The 18,493-nt window shown below is 43.5% G+C and overlaps 3 protein-coding genes across 7 annotated transcripts in view; 1 reads left to right on the forward strand and 2 right to left on the reverse strand.

Moving 5' to 3' along the window:
- Nucleotides 1-176, reverse strand: part of LOC138628106 (calmodulin-binding transcription activator 1-like) — a 51,016-nt gene extending 50,840 nt beyond the window's left edge. For 2 of the 4 annotated variants that reach the window (XM_069710962.1, XM_069710936.1), the window contains exon 1: nucleotides 51-174. In XM_069710962.1, the coding sequence (XP_069567063.1) occupies nucleotides 51-75 (25 nt within the window). In that variant the 5' untranslated portion in view covers nucleotides 76-174. Of the gene's footprint in view, nucleotides 1-50 lie in introns of all 4 variants that reach the window. The other 2 variants (XM_069710944.1, XM_069710954.1) reach the window with 2 other exon arrangements.
- Nucleotides 177-3,233: 3,057 nt separating this feature from the next.
- Nucleotides 3,234-11,766, forward strand: LOC138628129 (dnaJ homolog subfamily C member 11-like). 2 transcript variants are annotated; one of them, XR_011311448.1, is made up of 17 exons: nucleotides 3,234-3,396; nucleotides 4,825-4,954; nucleotides 5,061-5,134; nucleotides 5,225-5,326; nucleotides 5,486-5,614; nucleotides 5,739-5,861; nucleotides 6,061-6,134; nucleotides 6,242-6,431; nucleotides 6,540-6,625; nucleotides 7,149-7,265; nucleotides 7,368-7,523; nucleotides 7,902-7,971; nucleotides 8,231-8,288; nucleotides 9,403-9,545; nucleotides 9,634-9,763; nucleotides 9,888-10,014; nucleotides 10,099-11,766. XR_011311448.1 is itself a non-coding variant. In XM_069710974.1 (16 exons), the coding sequence occupies exons 1-16, from the start codon at nucleotides 3,322-3,324 to the stop codon at nucleotides 9,911-9,913; spliced, it is 1,683 nt and encodes a 560-aa protein (XP_069567075.1). In that variant the 5' UTR covers nucleotides 3,234-3,321; the 3' UTR covers nucleotides 9,914-11,766. The 2 variants fall into 2 exon arrangements, 1 of the variants encoding a protein (XP_069567075.1); XM_069710974.1 differs by having other exon boundaries at nucleotides 9,888-11,766.
- A 394-nt stretch (nucleotides 11,767-12,160) lies between these two features.
- phf13 (PHD finger protein 13) lies at nucleotides 12,161-17,791 on the reverse strand. Its single transcript, XM_069710987.1, has 5 exons — nucleotides 17,354-17,791; nucleotides 16,474-16,575; nucleotides 15,177-15,356; nucleotides 14,644-15,064; nucleotides 12,161-14,549 (listed from the first exon to the last, which is right to left on the reverse strand). The coding sequence occupies exons 1-5, from the start codon at nucleotides 17,396-17,398 to the stop codon at nucleotides 14,317-14,319; spliced, it is 981 nt and encodes a 326-aa protein (XP_069567088.1). The 5' UTR covers nucleotides 17,399-17,791; the 3' UTR covers nucleotides 12,161-14,316.
- Between the last annotated feature and the right edge of the window lie 702 nt (nucleotides 17,792-18,493).

Here is an 18,493-nt window from a genome sequence, read left to right on the forward strand (position 1 = left end):
GAATAGCAGGACTCTGCCACCCCAAATAAAAACCGTTATTTCTCTCTTACCTTCCGGCTTGTTTTCGGCAGCCATTTCCCCTCCGCCGCGCGCCTCATCCCTCCTCCTCCTCCTCTTCCTCCTCCTCCTCCTCCTCGACTCGACCTAGTGGTGGTGGGAGGGGGGTGTGGTGGTGGTGGCGGTGGGGGGTGACCACGCGCGTGCACGGAGAGGACAGCTCAAGGAGGGGGGTGGGGCTGAGAAGAAGGTTTGGGGGGTGGTGGGGCGAGCCTGCCGCGTTCAGCGAGCCTATTGGTCCAAAAGGTGAGGATTGACAGCGGGGATCCGTGATGGTGACTCGCGGAATTCTCCATCCCTCCACTTATTCCCGTTAGCCACGCCCCCTGATGTTCACGCGCACTCTTCCCCACTCTCTCTCTCTCACCCCTTTCACGTCACTGAACGACGTCTGTATTCGAGGACACCTTGACAGCCTCCCACAGCATCATCATCATGCTCATCATCATCTTCTCTCTCTCTCTCTCTCACACACATAGGTCTACACACATATACATTGCCTAGGCATACAAACTCGCGCGCGCGCTCATTTCTTCACATGCAAACCCGGTGGACTGTTCAGAAAATGCGATGTAAGGTCGCGTCTCGCCATAAATTATGAACCCCCTCTTGAATTTAAATGAAAAGAACTGCCTGAAAAAGACTTTTCTTTTTTTTTATATGCGCGTGGGCTGGCGGGTGCTGTCATTCGTTGTGGTGCTGAAGCTTGCGGTGCTGAAAGGACAGCTCCACACGCGCCTACACAGGCTGTGCGCACTCACTACCTGCTTTCTTAGAGCCATGTTATTAAATTAAAGTGATGACAGGTCAGATAACACTTAGAGAATGAAATGGAAAAACATGTCTCCCCATGTCTTCTTGTTTTGGCTCTAGCAGGAAAATCGTTGTATTACTTCCATAACATCCATACAGAAAGTTCGGTTTATAACGAGTCTATATCCTTACTGACAGGTTATTTATAATTCTACTGCTTTATACTTGGTTATCCCTTCTAAATAGTAGGGCTTAACTGGGACCATTATGTTCTCGTTTCCAACCCACACTGTCACTCTGTGCCTCGGGGTAGAATATCGCCTTTGCACCAAAGCCTTGTGTTTGACAGAGACAATCCTTTCCGTAGACACGCTTCACTGAAAATAGAGGTTTTGAATGGTTCGTCCTCGGCAACCTATGGTCCGCCTCGTAGTGCAAAGGCAATCTAGGTACTTGAGATCGACAGAATACAAGCAGGATGAATGACAATGAGGAACGTGTGTCAGCTGGGAATTGTCCAATCATAAAACTTATGTCTGCAGCAAATGTTTAGCGCTGCATTTACTTTATGTCAACGTTAGCTGGAGCCGAGTCCTCCACAGAAGGAAAAATGTACATTTCACTTGTCAGAGATCTTTAGTTATTTGTTACTAATCAGATTAAAAAATGTCCTCCAAAATATACAGTACATGTTGATGCAGCGATAAATCACTTACTGATATGGTGTAGTGGAGTGTGAGAGGTTTTCAGATTATTCACTAAGATACTGAAGACAGCCAGTTCCATTACAAATTAAAGTCCTGCATTTAAAATGTTCAAATATTATCTGCTAAATTATGTACAGTAAGCATAAAAAATAAAACGTATGTGTCGTAGCAGAGGGTCTATTTATGTTTCTGATTTACAGATGCAGCAGTATTTTAATGCTGTGGCCGGGCGTCCTTAATTCAGGCCTCTGTTTTGGTAGTTTGACCAATAACAATGCAACCTCTTCTATAAAAATGTTTATGACTTGGTTGTAAAATCTTAATCTGCTCTATTATCTACATGTAGTGGAGCACAATGTACAATAGTTCATACAGAAATAGGAGGGATAAAGCTGTATGAAATGAAAATGCTAAAGTACAGAAAAATAAATATACTCAAAGGGGGCTTTCTAAATGTTACTTCAGAGTTTTGCTCGTAACTTGAGGCCCAGTGTGTAGGATTTAGTAGCATCTGGCAGACATGTTGCAGATTGCAACCAACTGAACACCCGTTGTCTCATCTCCTTTCAAGCGTCTAAGAAAATCCATAGTGGCTGTGAAACTCTCCAAGAATGCAAAAAAGACCTCTCTAGACAGTGGCTGTGTCTCAAAGCGCAAACTTGCACAGTTGCGCTGAATAATTTAGGTGCATGCAGACGGTCCAGTATGTACCAGGATTGGAGACTCATACTTGTCCACAAATTGAGTATGAAATGCTAGAACTTTTCAACCTCAACAGTCACCATCATGATTACGTAGCGGAAATCGAGGGACCACCGGCCAATTTTCAGACGTGGCGGAGGAAAACAAATAGTTGCACACAATAGTTGCACACATCCACATAGGAGTGTTTACTTTTCACTAAGTACCACCATACTGCTGTTGAACAATTTCCATCAGTATGATTATTATGTGGGTGAAATAGAGGGCGCAAAAACATTCCGTTTTAGTTTGTGACGAATGCATTCAAATGCTACAGGCATTTCCGTACAAGTGCCAAATGGCAAATGCCATTTGTGGCAACGCGATCCTGCTTAAATTCAGGCACAGCGCAAATAAGCAAAAGCCACATTTTAGAAAAGTGTGTGTCCTGCTGTGTTGTCGCTTGAAGACTAGAGACAATCAAAACGTGGGACACTGTCTCAATATGTGGGACACAGGACAAGGAAAAAAAATGCTGTGTAGTCTTAAAAAAACTGGGACACCTGGTTACCTTATACAGAAACACAGGGCCAGGTACCAGAGGGGGAGAAACAGGTGCTTACTGGGGGCCAGCAGGGCCTCCAAACAGATGACTCCATCCATGGCAGAACAATGACTGGAGACAGATAGTGTTGAAAGGTTGACAGTGTCATGACAGCTACTTTATAGGTTGTTTTAAACACGCAAGGTAAGACTGTCAGAAAGATAAAATAAACAAAAACTAGCTGCTAACAAATTAGCGTCCTGTTGGTGGGCGATGGTTGTTCGGCCAATCAGAAGTGAGAACCGGTGCTAAACCGTAGCATAGTGTTTTCAATAATAATAATAATAATAATAATATATTGGTGGACTTTTTGCACAGAGACAGACGCCGTACCTTCTAAAACACTCCTCAGTCGCTTGAGCCTCTCTCCTTGAATGGAGGTGCCAAATCTCTTCCTGGTAAAGCTCAAACACAACCAGCAGAGGACGACAGACCAACCCGGGCGCTTCCTTATGGCTGACCAATGAGCTTCCAGAACACCGAGGCGGTGGGCGGGACCGAGACGGAGCAAACGCAAACATGGCGGCTTCCTTGGAGGATGATTTTGAGTTTAATAATCAGGACTACTACTCTCTGCTCAACGTCAGGAAAGAGGTAAGTGTTTCCCCCATGTTTTACAGAGCGGTCCGACGATAGTGGACCTGTTACCGTGACCATCGGGGTGGATTGTCATTGAGAAAGTGGTGTGCATCCGGTGTATCATCTTCCACTTGAATAACGATTCTCTCTGTCAGCAGCACCATCATCTTCATCATCGAGCTTCAGACCGGTTGATGATGCAGATGCACGCAGAAGCACGCTATTTAACCATGTACTTTGCATTGAAATTGAGTGTTGTCAAAAATGCTGCGATTGCAGCAATGAGCATCGCCTTATATCTCAGTTATCATCAAAACTGGGTCACGACTATGGCTCGATCAGCTGGATAACATGAGATAGCATTAGGTAGTAACTGAGGCAGACACCATAACCTAACAGTGGATTAGGACACTTTTAATTGAAGTTACCTGGTAGTTTTATGTCTTCAAATTGTCCCCTTTAATGTAGTTGTGTAATATCAGTACAATTACTTGATTAGTCTTCTGAGGGAAAATTATTGCAACAGTTTTCAATTATTTTCAAGCAAAAGCAACACATTTGCTGGTTTCAGCCTTTCAGATGTCAGTTTCTTTTATAAATCTCAAACATGAATCTTAATAGCCACATTAATATATTTACAAAGTCTCCTCACTATCACCATGAGAACGTTTGGAGGGTTAAAAAAACGTATGTCTCAGTAGGATTTGTAAAATCGTATCCATACATTTATCTTCAGTCGACTCGACTACTGTCATTTTGTGTTTACAGGTCTCTCTATAATATTGATCAGACAGGTGGAGGTGTTTCTTCAAGACTAAGAAAGTGGAGCGTCTCAAATCTTTACACTGCAGAGCTGTCTGTCAAATAATTGATTTAAAAAATACTACTGTCACTTTATAATACACTGAACTGTTTAGGTCCAAAATACATTTCTGATGTGCGACTATGAACCATCAGGTATACCTCAGGTATTCTGGAAAAGGTCTGCTTCACATGTTTTGAACAAACTCAGAGAACCGCAGGTCTGCTGCAACTCTCAGTTCTTTAAAATTAAGGCTGGAGACCTTTCTGTTTGTTGTTAAATCAAATAATAACTTCTTTTTTACGCTGCGCTGTCACTTTTACTGTTGTAGTTCTATTTTTTATTTTTCGTTTTTTAATTGCTATCTGTTACGTCTACATTTTGTGCTGATGTCGTTCATGTTCTGTGTAAAGCACTTTGAATTGCCTGGTTGCTCAAATGTGAAATACAAATAAACGTACCTTGCCTCAAAAAAGGAGATAAACTTGTTTGGGCAAAGAAATTCCAATTTTCTGGCATTTTGGTCATTTCAGGCCAAATGATTAACAAGTCAAACAACAAAATATTTAGGAGATTAGTCAATATTGAAAATAGGTTGCAACCCTGCTCAGGAGTGACAGTCGTTCTCACTCTTGTCACAGGCTACATTGGACGAGCTGAAGGCATCATATCGGAGGCTATGTATGCTCTACCATCCTGACAAACATAGAGACCCAGAGCTGAAAAGTCAAGCAGAACAACTTTTCAACCAGGTTCACCAGGCTTATGAAGGTAAGGACACTCACTGACACAAACAAATGGCATCTCCATGGACATTAAAACAGACCAAGCATCATACAAAACACAAAATGTAAGCTGAACTGTAATTTCCCCTCAGTGCTCAGTGATGCTCACTCCAGAGCCATCTATGACATCTTTGGGAAGAAAGGGCTGGAGGTGGAAGGCTGGGAGGTTCGTTTTCTAACCTACCTGTCTTATATTTGAGGGGTTTTGCTGCTACTTTGCACATCTTCTTCACCTGTATTTCATGACACCATGTAGGTGGTGGAGAGGAAGAGGACACCAGCAGAAATTCGAGAAGAGTATGAAAAGCTACAGAGAGAAAGAGAAGAGAGGAGACTGCAGCAAAGAACAAACCCCAAGGTTTACTCCGACACAACTGCCTGACAATCCTTCACCAACTTCATTACTTTCACTGTGTTTGTCATGTGGGCCACCACTTTGACCACTTTCATTTCATTATATGTCCTTCTTCCATAATTAATTCTGTCAATCTCTTTTTCTCACTCCGTCATTATCCAGGGCACCATCAGCGTCGGTGTGGATGCAACCGACCTGTTTGACCGCTATGACGAAGACTTTGAAGAGATGCCAGGAGGAGGCTTTCCACATATTGAAATCAACAAGATGCATATTTCCCAGTCCATAGAGGTACAACAGAGCACGCTCGCTGAGCAGTTACTGTCCACCCACGTGCAAACTTGGGCCAGCATCACTTTGGTTTCTTGTTTTTTTGTTTTTTTTACCAGGCATCACTTTTTCTGTCTCACTTCAGGCTCCTCTGACGAACCTGGACACAGCAGTGCTGTCGGGTTCGCTCTCTACGCACAATGGGAACGGAGGGGGCAACATCAACATGACTGTACGCAGGATCATGTCAGCAAAAGGCTGGGGAGAGGTACACACAAACACAGAAACACACACACACACACACACACACACACACACACACACACACACACACACACACACACACACACACACACACACACACACACACTGAAGCACATTGTAGATGGTGAAAGGAGCAGCTGGTCCAATATTAAATGATCGGTTTTCTGGAACGATCACCTCCTTCCATGTATTTATGTCTGCAGGTGGAGTTAGGTGCAGGAGACATCTTGGGACCTCTCATTGGGTTGAAGGTGTTTCGGAATCTCACTCCACGCTGGTATGGCCCACTTCTTTTGTTTTTCACATATTAAAGAACTGTATTAACATATGAACAGCATCCATCCCTTCATACCTCCTATCCATATGTCCTTTCCCCCCCTCCAGCTTCTTGACAGCCCAGTGCGGTTTGCAGTTCTCTCCTCGAGGTTTGCGTCCGACCTGTTCTCTGATGACGGCGCGCCACCTGGACCAGAACACTATGGGTTACCTCCAGTGGCGCTGGGGGCCCAACAGCGCCATGACGACCAGCCTGGTCCGAGACACGAAGAGCAGCCACTTTACTCTCGCTCTGCAGGTACACACAAACAAAAGCAGAAGTTCATTGATGACTCTAAATGTTGCTGCCCATTCGTTATCTGCTCTTTATCACGACGCTTGTGGCTTCCCAACACTCTCCTTCCAGCTGGGTGTGCCTCACTCCTACCTGATGATGAGCTACCAGTACAAGTTCCAGGATGAAGACCAGACCAAAGTTAAAGGCTCTGTCAAGTATGTGTATCTTAATGATATCCTAAATGTATTCCCGGAAAGACAGGAATATTGGGCAAAAAATTGTCAGTTAAAATTTGACAATAAAAATATTCTGTTAATGAGCTGGTGGAAGTATGTTGATGTTGCATCCTGTTTTTGTTGACCTCTTATGTTTTAACTTTCAGACTAACATGCAGAATCATAGTCCAGTGTGCGTCAGTTCACTGAAGTTCCCAGAGTTGGAAACATAAAGCCAAAGACTGCTTTAAAAACAGCTAAAGGAGAAAAAAAAAAATCATTTAAAAAAACAATACAAAATGATTTAAAATATGAAATATAAAAAATGACACTAGATTAAATTTAACATTCATAAAATCAGAAATTGATGTAAAAAGGTCAATTTAACAGTCAAAAGAAAATATATGTTGTGAGAAATGCATATAATTGATCCTACAACATTTTTTTGCACTGGCACTATGATGTCATCAGTAGCTGCCTGGCTCCTTTTCTCAAGTGGACTTTTGTGTTCCTGCTTCTACAGGACGGGCTGGTTCGGCACTGTGGTGGAATATGGAGCAGAGAGGAAGATCAGCCGACACAGTGTACTGTCAGCCACTGTCAGCATCGGTGTCCCACAGGGAGTCACACTCAAGATCAAGTACTTGTCCAGCCCCGAAATCTGACCTCACTCTTCCTGTGTCTCGCTGCATGACTGTCTATAATGTGTGGTTTTACACTTGTGCCGGTGGGTTTGTTACAGGCTGGCGCGGGCAAGTCAGACGTACCTGTTTCCGGTCCACCTGACAGATCAGCTGCTGCCCAGCGCTGTCTTCTACGCCACTGCGGGGCCCCTGCTGGTGTACCTGGCCATCCACCGGCTGATCATCATCCCTTATTCACAAGCACAGAAAATAGAGTGAGTAAAACCTGCTCTGCCTCAACCAGTAGAAGGAAATCTTTGTTCCAGGCTTGTTTTCAGTCATGATAAAAATTCATCTTCATTCAGACTGAATTTAATAGAGAATAATCTTTCCTTACCAATCACCCATAAGTACCAAGTTCTCCTTAATTTGTATGAATTTTATAGATAGTCACATCACAAATGTTTGTGCTTCAAAACAAAGGCAACTCCACGCCCCTGATTTGGGCGAAAAATGCAGCGTTTCAGTTACGAGTGTTGTTAGTGCTAGAGGGGTTTCTTTCACGCTCCCGCTGTCATCACAGGGAGCCTCCACTGTGAATCCCTGTGGGTGATTGTTGATGTCTGCTTTGTCTGCCTCTGCGCCTCCTTTAGAGAGCTGGAGCTGCAGAGGAAGAGCTCCGCCACAGACATCGCCAAGAAGAAGCAGGAGGCAGAGTCGGCTGTGAGTACTCACACGCGGTAGCACACTTATTCTTCGTGTGTGTGTGCGTGTGTGTGTGGGGGTGGGGGTGGGGGGGGGGGGGGGCATCATTGTTTCCAAGTTCAGCTCTGCTAATTACGAACTCATGACTCAATCTCGTCTGAAATATCTCTCTGGCATCCAATCCTGTTTTGCTCTCCTCCTCCTCCTCGCCCTCTTCCTCCTCCTCCTTGTCCTCCTCTTCCTCGTCCTCCTCCTCTCTCCCTTGGCCCCTCTGCAGGTTCTGCTGATGCAGGAGTCTGTGAGGAGAATCACGGAAGCAGAAGAATCCAAGATGGGTGGGACTACACACACAGACACACACACCACACACACACACACACACACACACACACACACACACACACACACACACACACACACACACACACACACACACACACACACACACACACAGACATTACACTAGGGTGAAAAACTGAGAATCTTTTTTTAGTTTGTAGCCAGCCCAAACGTGGTAAAAATCCAAATGTGTACTTCAGACACATTTGTCATGGCAGCTGTCCACACACTACATAATATAGTGCAGCTTCAGGATCCTGTTTGTCTGACTTCATCTAATGCTTTGAAGCGAGTGATGATGGTGTTATAGGACGTCTCTGTAGGTTAAACATTTAGAATGAAACGTGGGACATCAGAATGGACACTGGCATAAATCAAAGCAATGATTTCAGCGTGGTAATGGATTTCCTGTTATGTTGATTCACGACAAAGGCAGTATTACGACTTGTTGAAGTAAAGTATGTCATAGTTTTACGATGCAAAATTGTACGGTATGAGTAACTTGGGCACAACAACGAGAAGCATGGCTCAGAGCAACTTCACGGGGGAGGAGTTAGTTCCAAAAGGGGGAGGGGCTTCAGTGGTGTGGTCATCAGTTGTAAAATATCAGCTGTACAACAAACTACAGTATTATTTAAAGGCAAACTGTTACATTAATGCACACAGATAAGACTACACACATTTCTGTTTGTAATTCTGTGTTCTTGAATTTAACAACAGAATAATATTTAATATTTTTCATATCGTCAAGGATATATTTATTGCAAAAATACCCTGAAATATATTTTTTTAGGGCCAAAATAATCCTGAATAGTTGGTAGAATAGTTGCTTTGCTGTAATATCAAGCAAACGTTGTAAAAAAAGATCACGCCAAAGTTTGTCAGAGTTAGTGTTTACATGGTTGTAGAAGGAATCCAAAGACCAACACTCACATTATAATCATGCATTAAACATCTTTGGTTTTCTGTGGTAATATTTCTGTTTTGACACACACACACACACACACACACACACACACACACACACACACACACACACACACACACACACACACACACACACACAGAGTTACATAAAAGCCCCTCACACCGCTGCATGTTACCGTGCAGGTCTGATCATCCTGAACGCCTGGTATGGAAAGTTTGTGTCAGACACCAGCCAGAAGCAGGAGAAAGCCAAGGTCATCGACGTGACTGTGCCTCTGCAGTGCCTGGTCAAAGACTCCAAACTCATCCTCACCGAGTCCTCCAAGGTGCGTCCAATCAAATGACGGTTTTGTGCCCGAAGGTCTCGTTCATCTGCTCTCATACATTGCAGTTGAATGGTTACTCTGTGTGCAGGCGGGGTTGCCAGGCTTCTACGACCCCTGTGTGGGAGAGGAGAAGAGTCTAAAATTGCTGTACCAGTTCAGAGGTGTCATGCACCAAGTCCTCTCTGCAGACACGGAGCCACTTCGGATACCCAAGCAATGTTAGTATGCAGCCACTTTACCAGAGAGCCTCGTAGCTGCACACTAATTCCAACATTATTAAAACTCACACTATGAGCTTGCATCCATGTTCGAATTATATATATATTTGTTTTGTCTTGTCAGCGCACAGACTTGAGTCCGAGTCCTAGGAGACCACTGCTGCTGGAGAAACAGAAGGCGACTGCTGATAAAACAGACTTTGTGTAAACAGAAGAAGAGCCTGAGAGTGGAGGGGACGCATCAGAAATAAGTTTGTTTCCCTCATCTGGCCCTCTTCTGTCATGGTATTAGAGAATCTGTTTATCAAGTTCCTCCACTCCTCCCTTTCCTGTAGGTCGTTCCCCGGGTCCGGCAGAATCCAGGAGACAGGTCTGAGGTTGTTTTTTGTTGTTGTCCCCAGTCGGCTACACCTCACAGAGCTGCTCCAGTATCAGCCTGCTGTAAGAGATCAGACATTAGCCCAGAACATAGTTTTATATGAGACTGACACTGCAGCCATGGTGATAAAAATACATAGATACGTAAAAAAAAAAAGTATTGATATTGATTATGTCAGGTGGATTACAGAGGAGCAGTGATCCTCCCCCCATGTCATTGTAGTCTTTGTCCTGTATGTGTATCACCCTGGTAGTTTTGAATCCAACAATGGTAGTCATTGCAATAATTCATGCAAACGTCTATAGTAACACTATGCAGGATCATGCCTCTGAGGACTGACCAAACTCATGTTTTTCTTTACTTGTCTCATCCTAATTTAATATATATTAATAATATATCTGCTGCTCAGTTAGGTGCCAGTCAGCCGAAGTAAACAGGTGCTTAAAACTTCTATCTGTGAAGGTAGGGAGGGATCGTACGAGCCAAGGAGGGAACGTGAGAACTGAAGAAGGAATTCTCCATATCGATTTTTTTTATTTCTCTTTCGAGACACCAATTTAAAGGCAAAAATTCAACTTGGATTTGATTAGCGTCAGTGTTTTATCGATTGTCTCTGCACGGAATTTTCTAAATTGATTTTTAATCCGGTGAAGGTTATAGTTTTTACTTTGCTGGTGTATGTCCGGCTCAAAGCCAGTGATAACAGTAAATACAGGTATAGATCTGATGCATTATTTTCAAATACGGATATTGAAATTGTTTTGTGGTTGGGATGTGACTCGGATCAACGCTTTGCCTCATGGAGCTTGTTTGCTGCTGAAGCGGTCACTGCAGCCGAGTCTCACTAAAACCACTTTGAATTTGGCTTTAAAATGTACATTGAGTTTCAACACCGGTCCTATGCCATATCCTTTAATTTGATACATTTTCATTCATTTTTTTTATTAAAAAAAAATCTGCCACTCCTTATACTTAGTGATATACTGTCGAGACTAAAGCCCTACTTGATACAGTGAGATTTAATTTCTGTATTTCAAATGATAATTCAAACACTAACTAACTGCTATTTTCTCATCAGAGTGGAGAGGTGGACAAGATGGTGACATTTATTCATATTAATTGCACAATGCAACTTCCATGTAATTAGATTTTTCTCCTTATTCTGATCTATTGTTTGTGTCCGTATTTATAACTGTAGATAGATTGATTCTTAACTACCAGAAGTTGGCCAGTTATTCCATATTTTGTCGGGATGAGCCTGTTGGTGAACTTCAGGGAAATCCTGAAAAATCACTAGTGTAGGATGCAAATAGAATTTTATTGCATATAAAAGTAATATTTTGCACAAAATGTACAGTATTTAAAATAAACATTCGAGGCTAGTTGTCATCGAAGTGGTGCTGGAGCCTCTAATTGTAGCAGCAGTACACTTTTACTGAACTGCAGTTTGCATCTCGTAAGTAGTGACTAATGCGGTTATATAGCGTCCTCCTTTGATTTCAGTTCCGGTTCTATTGCTGTGATTTGTCTGACAGAAGGTGCGTAAAAATAAAACCACACTGAGATGGAGAAAGTTTGGTGTTCAGTTTGAAGGATGCCTGTCTGTGTGTGTGTGTGTGTGTGTGTGTGTGTGTGTGTGTGTGTGTGTGTCCAGTGAGATCTATAGCAAGGATCCTGTGTAGAGGTCACTATTTGCAGCAGCCATTTTGCGCTGATTGTTTCTAGTATTTTTCTTTATTTTTTTTTTTTTTTTTTAGCTGTGTGTGCGCTGTGAAGTGTTTTGTCAGGTCACCTCTGCTCTAGTGCCACCATGAGGCCAGCCGACAAGACTGCATCCTGCCCTTACATTCCAACCCATCATCCGAACCTTCACTTCAGTATGTCAATGTTATGTATGGTTGAGGAGCTGATGTACTGTCCTGTAAAGACTACAATAAATATAAAAAAAATTAAAAAAAAAAAAAAAAAAATAAGTGGCATGTGATTACTAGAACATAGCTGAAAAACCAATCAGCAGGTAAAACTGTAACTCTTTATTTACAATAGTTTACAATAGTTTCACAGAAACAGTTTGCACCACAGTACAGACAACGCTTTCTCAGTGAGGGGAAAGGACAACCCAGGACCAGAAGAAACAAGCTGTATCACAATGAGCATTGTTAACATTTATTACACCAATGTCTTTAAGACACAGACTAAAATTAAGAATTTGTGCCTGAAGATGTCTTCAGAGTCTCTTCAAGACATACGTGTCCTGAGAAACTGCAAGTGACTTTCGGTCTTAAAAACATCACAACCGAAGTGATTGCTGGGTACGAACCAGTTAGGTTAACCACTTTAAAACTCCTGTGTTCTCGACAAAACCCAACATTCATAGTGTGTGTGTCTGTGTCTGTGTGTGTGTCTGTGTGTAAGTTGGTCTCCGGTGAAGTCTTTGATTCTGCATTGTAAAACCCCATCCTGGACTAACATCCAAGGTTCTGAGTCTAAAAATCTGTCACTACAGTATGGCTTTGTATATAATCAGAAACAACATGTAGCCTACACAGACAGGCCCAACAGCAGATGGCACGTGAATAACAAAGCTTCAAATCTCTCATCCAAACTAGAGGAAGTTTTAGAGGAGAAATGTCCTAAAAAATTTAAAAAAAAAAAAAAAACATTTTCATTTAAACCTGCTTCATATAGAACTGAATACTGCTGTGAAAATGTTAGCGAGAGGTGATGAGGGACTGAGATCTGGTCTTATCGGATGCTTCGGACACAAAAACAAACCAACCCTGCCCACGGCACTTTGCAGATTTCTATTTCTCCATCTTACAAACAACCCAAAAACCATGGAGCTTAGTTGAGACAACTCACAGCACCACGTGCATCGCCGGCACCCTCATTCAAACAAACACACTCGCATGCATAATGTCAACTGGACTGTTGAGAGAATCTCTCTACCAACACTATTCTAGTTAAGATAGCTTCATTTTTTTTCTATCGATACCTCAACAGGACGGCCGTAGGAGTTCCCTTATATAAATATATTTGTCTGTGATAACCTTGTCTTGGACATGAAACCGTTTACAAGTAAGTAGTAAATAATGGTTTTAATAATAAAAATGATTCATGAACAATACCGCCGCCCAACACAGTCATGAAATGCAGAACGAAAAACCACCTTTACTCGAAACCTGTTGCGTTATCCGATTCTTGTCAGATATGTGGCTGTTAAAGATATTTAAATAACAATTTCTTTATTCGGAAAACAAACAAAAAATGGTGTGATAAGGACACTGTTTTAACACTTTGAGAAACATAGAGTGTGAAATCTCCCTTTATGGCCGAGTAACATTTTGATTCAGAGGAATAGCCGAGGCTGGAAGACAGCTTGTGAAGTGGAAGGGAGGAGAACAAGCGCTTGGTTCGGTTGTATGAGCTCATAGCTACAATGATATTCTTTCCAAAAATCTTAAATAAAAAAACAGAACAACAACCAGATGAAGCAGATGCAGACTCTAGGCTCTTATCCTACATCTTTGTTCTATTGGATTATACCTCAGCTTAAAACTATAGCACCGTCTGAAGCAATTATCACAAGGCTTAACTTGTTTTTTCTCATTTTAAATGGTTAATTAAGTAACATGAACGGAGGCATCATAGAGAAAACAAATCCAGTTTAATCTGAAAGATATACCTGTCTCTACGACAGAAAGGTCAGATGGATTTAAAAATCAAAAAAAGTGAGAAAAAGTGAAAACCATCTTTTCCCACAAATCCCAGCATGCACCATAGTGGGTGGCAGTTGTGAGGATATTCTGTCTACATGGCAGTTCAAATGTTTCCAGTGTTCACGAGACACAGAAGTCCCAACAAGTAGCGGTTTGCTGCTATGCTAATGTCATCTACAGACAGACATCCATTCAGTGATTGCTTTACGCACAGAGTCTGTAGGAAGCAGAAACAAACCTTAGTAAATCTAAAATAGCACTCAAAAGGTTTTCAAATGGGATAAGGGCTTGGGATAAGTCCACCAAAGTGTTTCTAGAAAATGTGGGTTCACGGTTGACCATGAAGGACAGAGACTGGAGGGGTGCAAGACCTGAATTTGAGGAAGGGGTCTGAGTCCAGCAGGTGGAGGGTACGCAGGAGCGGAAGGGGTCAGAGTTCAGGGTTCGTCCAGGGGTCAGTCTAGCAGATGCTTGCGTGGGCCGACACGAGAGCGGTGGGAGCGTCGGGCGTCCGCCGGTCCTTTCATCTCTCGGCAGCTCTGGCACACATATGTCTCTGGCACGTGGCTCTTGCGGATCTTGGCGCACGACAGGTGGATCCAGGTGTTACACTTGTTACATTCGATCATGGCCCGGCCCGCGAAAGGCTTCGTGCAGAAACATGTCACCAGGTCCCACGAGTCGTCGTCTGAGAAGACAGAAGAGAGAACACACCGAGCGTTCATTTCATTCAACCATCAGATTTCTGACATGTAAGCATTCGTAGCACAGTGAGATCTTACCCGAGTCCACCATTATGTCCTCATCCTCTCCTGACCCATCCTCGTCTCTGAACACCACCTGTTTCCCCTGACGAAACACTGTTCTGCTTCCTGAAAAGCCCTCCACCTTCTGCACCTTTACGACCCCTTCTTCAAGGTCTTGACCATCCCAGTGTCGACGCTCCTCCTTGGGCTCCTCTTTGCAGGGGGATGGGTTTGGCAGGCACTGGGGGTGGAGGGGAATGCTGATCTCATCTTCAGGCTCTTCTTTGATCATTCGGCCGCTGAAGGAGACGGGACACTGCGGCTCTGGGATGGCTGAGCGGGCTTGCTGAACCTCGCTTTCCTCACCAGACTGATGCTCCCTCTCCTTTCTTCTCTTCTTCTTCTTCAGCTTGTCAGCTTTCCTGCGGTCGTCTGGATGCAGGGTGGTGATCGTGTGCTGCAGAAGAGAAAATATCAGGCGTGCATATCAAAATTAGGGCAAATCTGATTTGGTTTGATTTTAGGAGATGGACATATGTGGCGAATCATTTGACAGCACTTCAGCTTACGTCTTTCTTGGCGTGACTGGACAGTGTGGGTCCAGGCGGTGGGCGTTTCCTGCTCCTGTCCTGCGGGACCTTGGGAGGGCGTTGGGGGCAGGAGGTTGGGGGTCCTGGGGTCCAGCCATCACTGTCAGCTGTGCTGCCTGTACTGTTGGGTGGGCTGGAGCTACTGCGCAGTGAAGAATCCTATAATGGGAGTTCACGCTAGTTTTAGGCGATAAAGGTGGTGACTAACGGATTCAAAATGTGTGCGACAGCTCTTCACACAGATTCCTCTGCTGAACAATACAATGACCCTGTTAGAGAGAAACTGAGGAGCACCATAGTGAACCAAAAAAACCTTCAAAAGAGAGGCAGTCTGAATATAGAAACCACTGCTGCTGATATTGACGAGGAGTGAGTAAATTTATCCAGCACTAATTCTGACAAAGTAAACTGCCCTCAACATGAAAAATAAATCAGAAAACAACACTTTGTGTGCCAGCACACAGACGGGAATGGGTGGCCTGATAACAGGACAGGGCTTCGATGTTTTGGGCAGTGTAGTGCATGTTCTTAATACACTGTGTTAAATGTATATGATTGTGTTACAAGCAGGAACATGGTGATAATTGAATTCTAAGTTGGACCAGGGCTACTTTCCACCCAACAGAGGGGTCAGATAAGGAAGTCACAAACAGCAGCGGACGTTAAATGTAACAAAACAGTCAAAGGAAACCAGCAAAAACTAGCCAGGAGGCAATGCAGCCATGTCTTACACCAGGAACAGTCTGTGAAATGGCAAGAAAAAGCTAGAGATTAGAGATCTACAGAAACTACAGAGACAAAAAGGATTGGTTTAAGATAATCTCATTGTCCAGCTATCTATCTCTCTCTGTACCCAAACAGAAGATTAAAATTAGCAAATAGAGACCTTGGTCTCATACCCAAGTTGCTGAGTCAACATCATTCAAGAACAAAAAAAATATATGTGATAGACAGAAGGCTAAGTTTTACTACCCCCTTAGTTTGTCGGACTTTATTGCCTTTAATAATTTGCCACACACCTCTTGATCTAATATCATCTAATATTTATACGTTGATAAATATTAGACTAAAACAACATTATATAGGTTTTTCTACTTTACCAGGATTTTTTATTTTGCTTGTTTACATATGGAAACATGCAGTAGCTGCGTACAACAAGAGATATGGCTGATTAAAACAGGGACATCAACATTAACAGGAGGCACCAATATAGCCCAACAATGGAGATGCTTATGTGTAGATGAACGTACAGGCACTGACAGCCTCACGTACTTACCTCCTGGGGATACGGGATGTAACCGGCATAGGCCAATACAAAAGTGCAAAACTTGTTAAAATCCTCCACCGTCCTCCTCCTCCTGTATGGCGGACTGAACCCCTGAAGCAGAGAGAAGCATCCATGAAACGTTAGCTGCATCAAATCTACACAACATGGCGTTGACATGAAAGAAAACTGATCGCCACACATCCTCCGTGCTAACACTCAGAGACAACAAAAGTGAACCTTTTTTTTTTTTAGTTCAAGTTTGATGATATGCATGGACATATCCCCCCCCCCCCCCACACACACACACACACACACGCTGATGACCCCAACTAGAACCGGCAGCTTATGTTAGCCAGGTGAATAGCTAATGTTAAAGGGCTGGTGTCCGTGTAGTTGAGCTGGCAAACGGAAACCTTGAAGCCGAAAAGTGCTTCGTATCACCAACTATCAAAAACAGTCCCAGAGAGTCATACAGACACGAGTGTTGGCAAACTGTTGACTGACGGCGTGAAAACGATGGACAGTTAGCCGGCGTTCATGTTAGCATGCTTCGTGATGGAATGTTTTCTTTTTCGATGAAACACAGACCGAGCTAGCTGTAACGTGCACAAAGTACTGATTCAAGTCGCGACGTTAACGACTCCTTCTCGGACACTATGTCAGGATTCACTGGCGAAAGTTGACAGTCTAACGCAGACTTGTCTGAACGTTTAAAGCACGTGTAAAAACTTGCTTGAATTTCTGCACGATGGGCTAATAACTGTTCTGTCAACATTAGCGCGCCGAGCTAACGCTAACTAACATGCACCGTGTGCTGAGCAGGTCGACATCTCTGCTAACGTCGCTAGCCGCGACAGAAAACTCCTCTCAGTCACATAATAACACTCACCTCGGGCTCAAACGCGTGCGATGTCGATGGGTTAATGTCACCCATCCTTACTGAGGACCCGACACCACCTGACGTTTTGTCGATAACCTGCCAGGCTAAAGAAGCGGGCGACCCGCCGGGACCGTAAACACCGAGGCTGCTCAGCTTTCTCGCTCGCCAGATGTCAAACGTTACGGCTAACGTTGTCGATGCTACAACTAGAAGCAACAGTGTTAACTCAGTTGGCCATCGGCACGCGCGATAACATTGCTCGGAGCGGCGCCAACCAACTACGGTAGTCAAGTTTCAAAGTTGTAAACCGCGTCTTCCGTGTCCACCGAGCGTTAACCGACGTTACTGCCGTGTCCCCGTCGAGCTGTCCGGTAATGTCCCCGTTTGATCCAGTTTACTAACGGCTGCTTGGGGGAGCGGTTCAATTCGGCTGTCACTAGCTGTCTGGCCCTTCTTCTTCCTCCACATAATCAAGTCGCTGAGTGAACAACACGGTGCGTCAGCGCCCTCTTCTGGGCTGCCGTGTGAACTGCTCAAACTAACATGGCCAGAGGGGAAGATCACTGGGGCTGGAGGGCCACACAGACAATGCTTTTAATAAATGGCTACAACTAACTAATAATAACTAGCTCTAATAATATTATATTAGTACATTGAATAAATTAATCTCACGTATCCGTTTTATGGTATCAGTTTCATAAAACAAAATACAAGAATAACAGTCAAAAAGTATGGGCCCATTTATCTTCTCATTTGCCATGGAACATTTTGAAATGAGCCATATCTGACTCACGGGCTGCAGTTTGATTACCCTGCCCTGTATACAAGAAATACTCTGCTTTAAGAAAACATGGACATAAGAGCCTGCCTCCAAGTTAAACGTTGCACTTCACATGACTTTGAAAGCTCCAATATCATAAAATCCAGTTTGTTATCACAAAGAAACTTTCAGAAGATGAATATAAAACAGCCTTCTAGTGGCAATTTTCTCAGCATCACTCTGCACAGTGAAGCTCAAACATCCGAGTGACTTAACACTGACAGCGAAACCCATTTAAGAGAATAAGGAGACTTTTCAGTATTGAAAACACAGTTAAAATGTTAGATCTACATGTTCCATGACACAAAACTGAAGCTAAGACGGTTGAC

The sequence above is a fragment of the Brachyistius frenatus genome, unplaced genomic scaffold (assembly GCF_029030835.1).
Source record: "Brachyistius frenatus isolate BFR_SWC_R1_liver_20210118 unplaced genomic scaffold, ASM2903083v1 Contig_4, whole genome shotgun sequence".
Taxonomy (NCBI): Eukaryota; Metazoa; Chordata; class Actinopteri; family Embiotocidae; genus Brachyistius; species Brachyistius frenatus.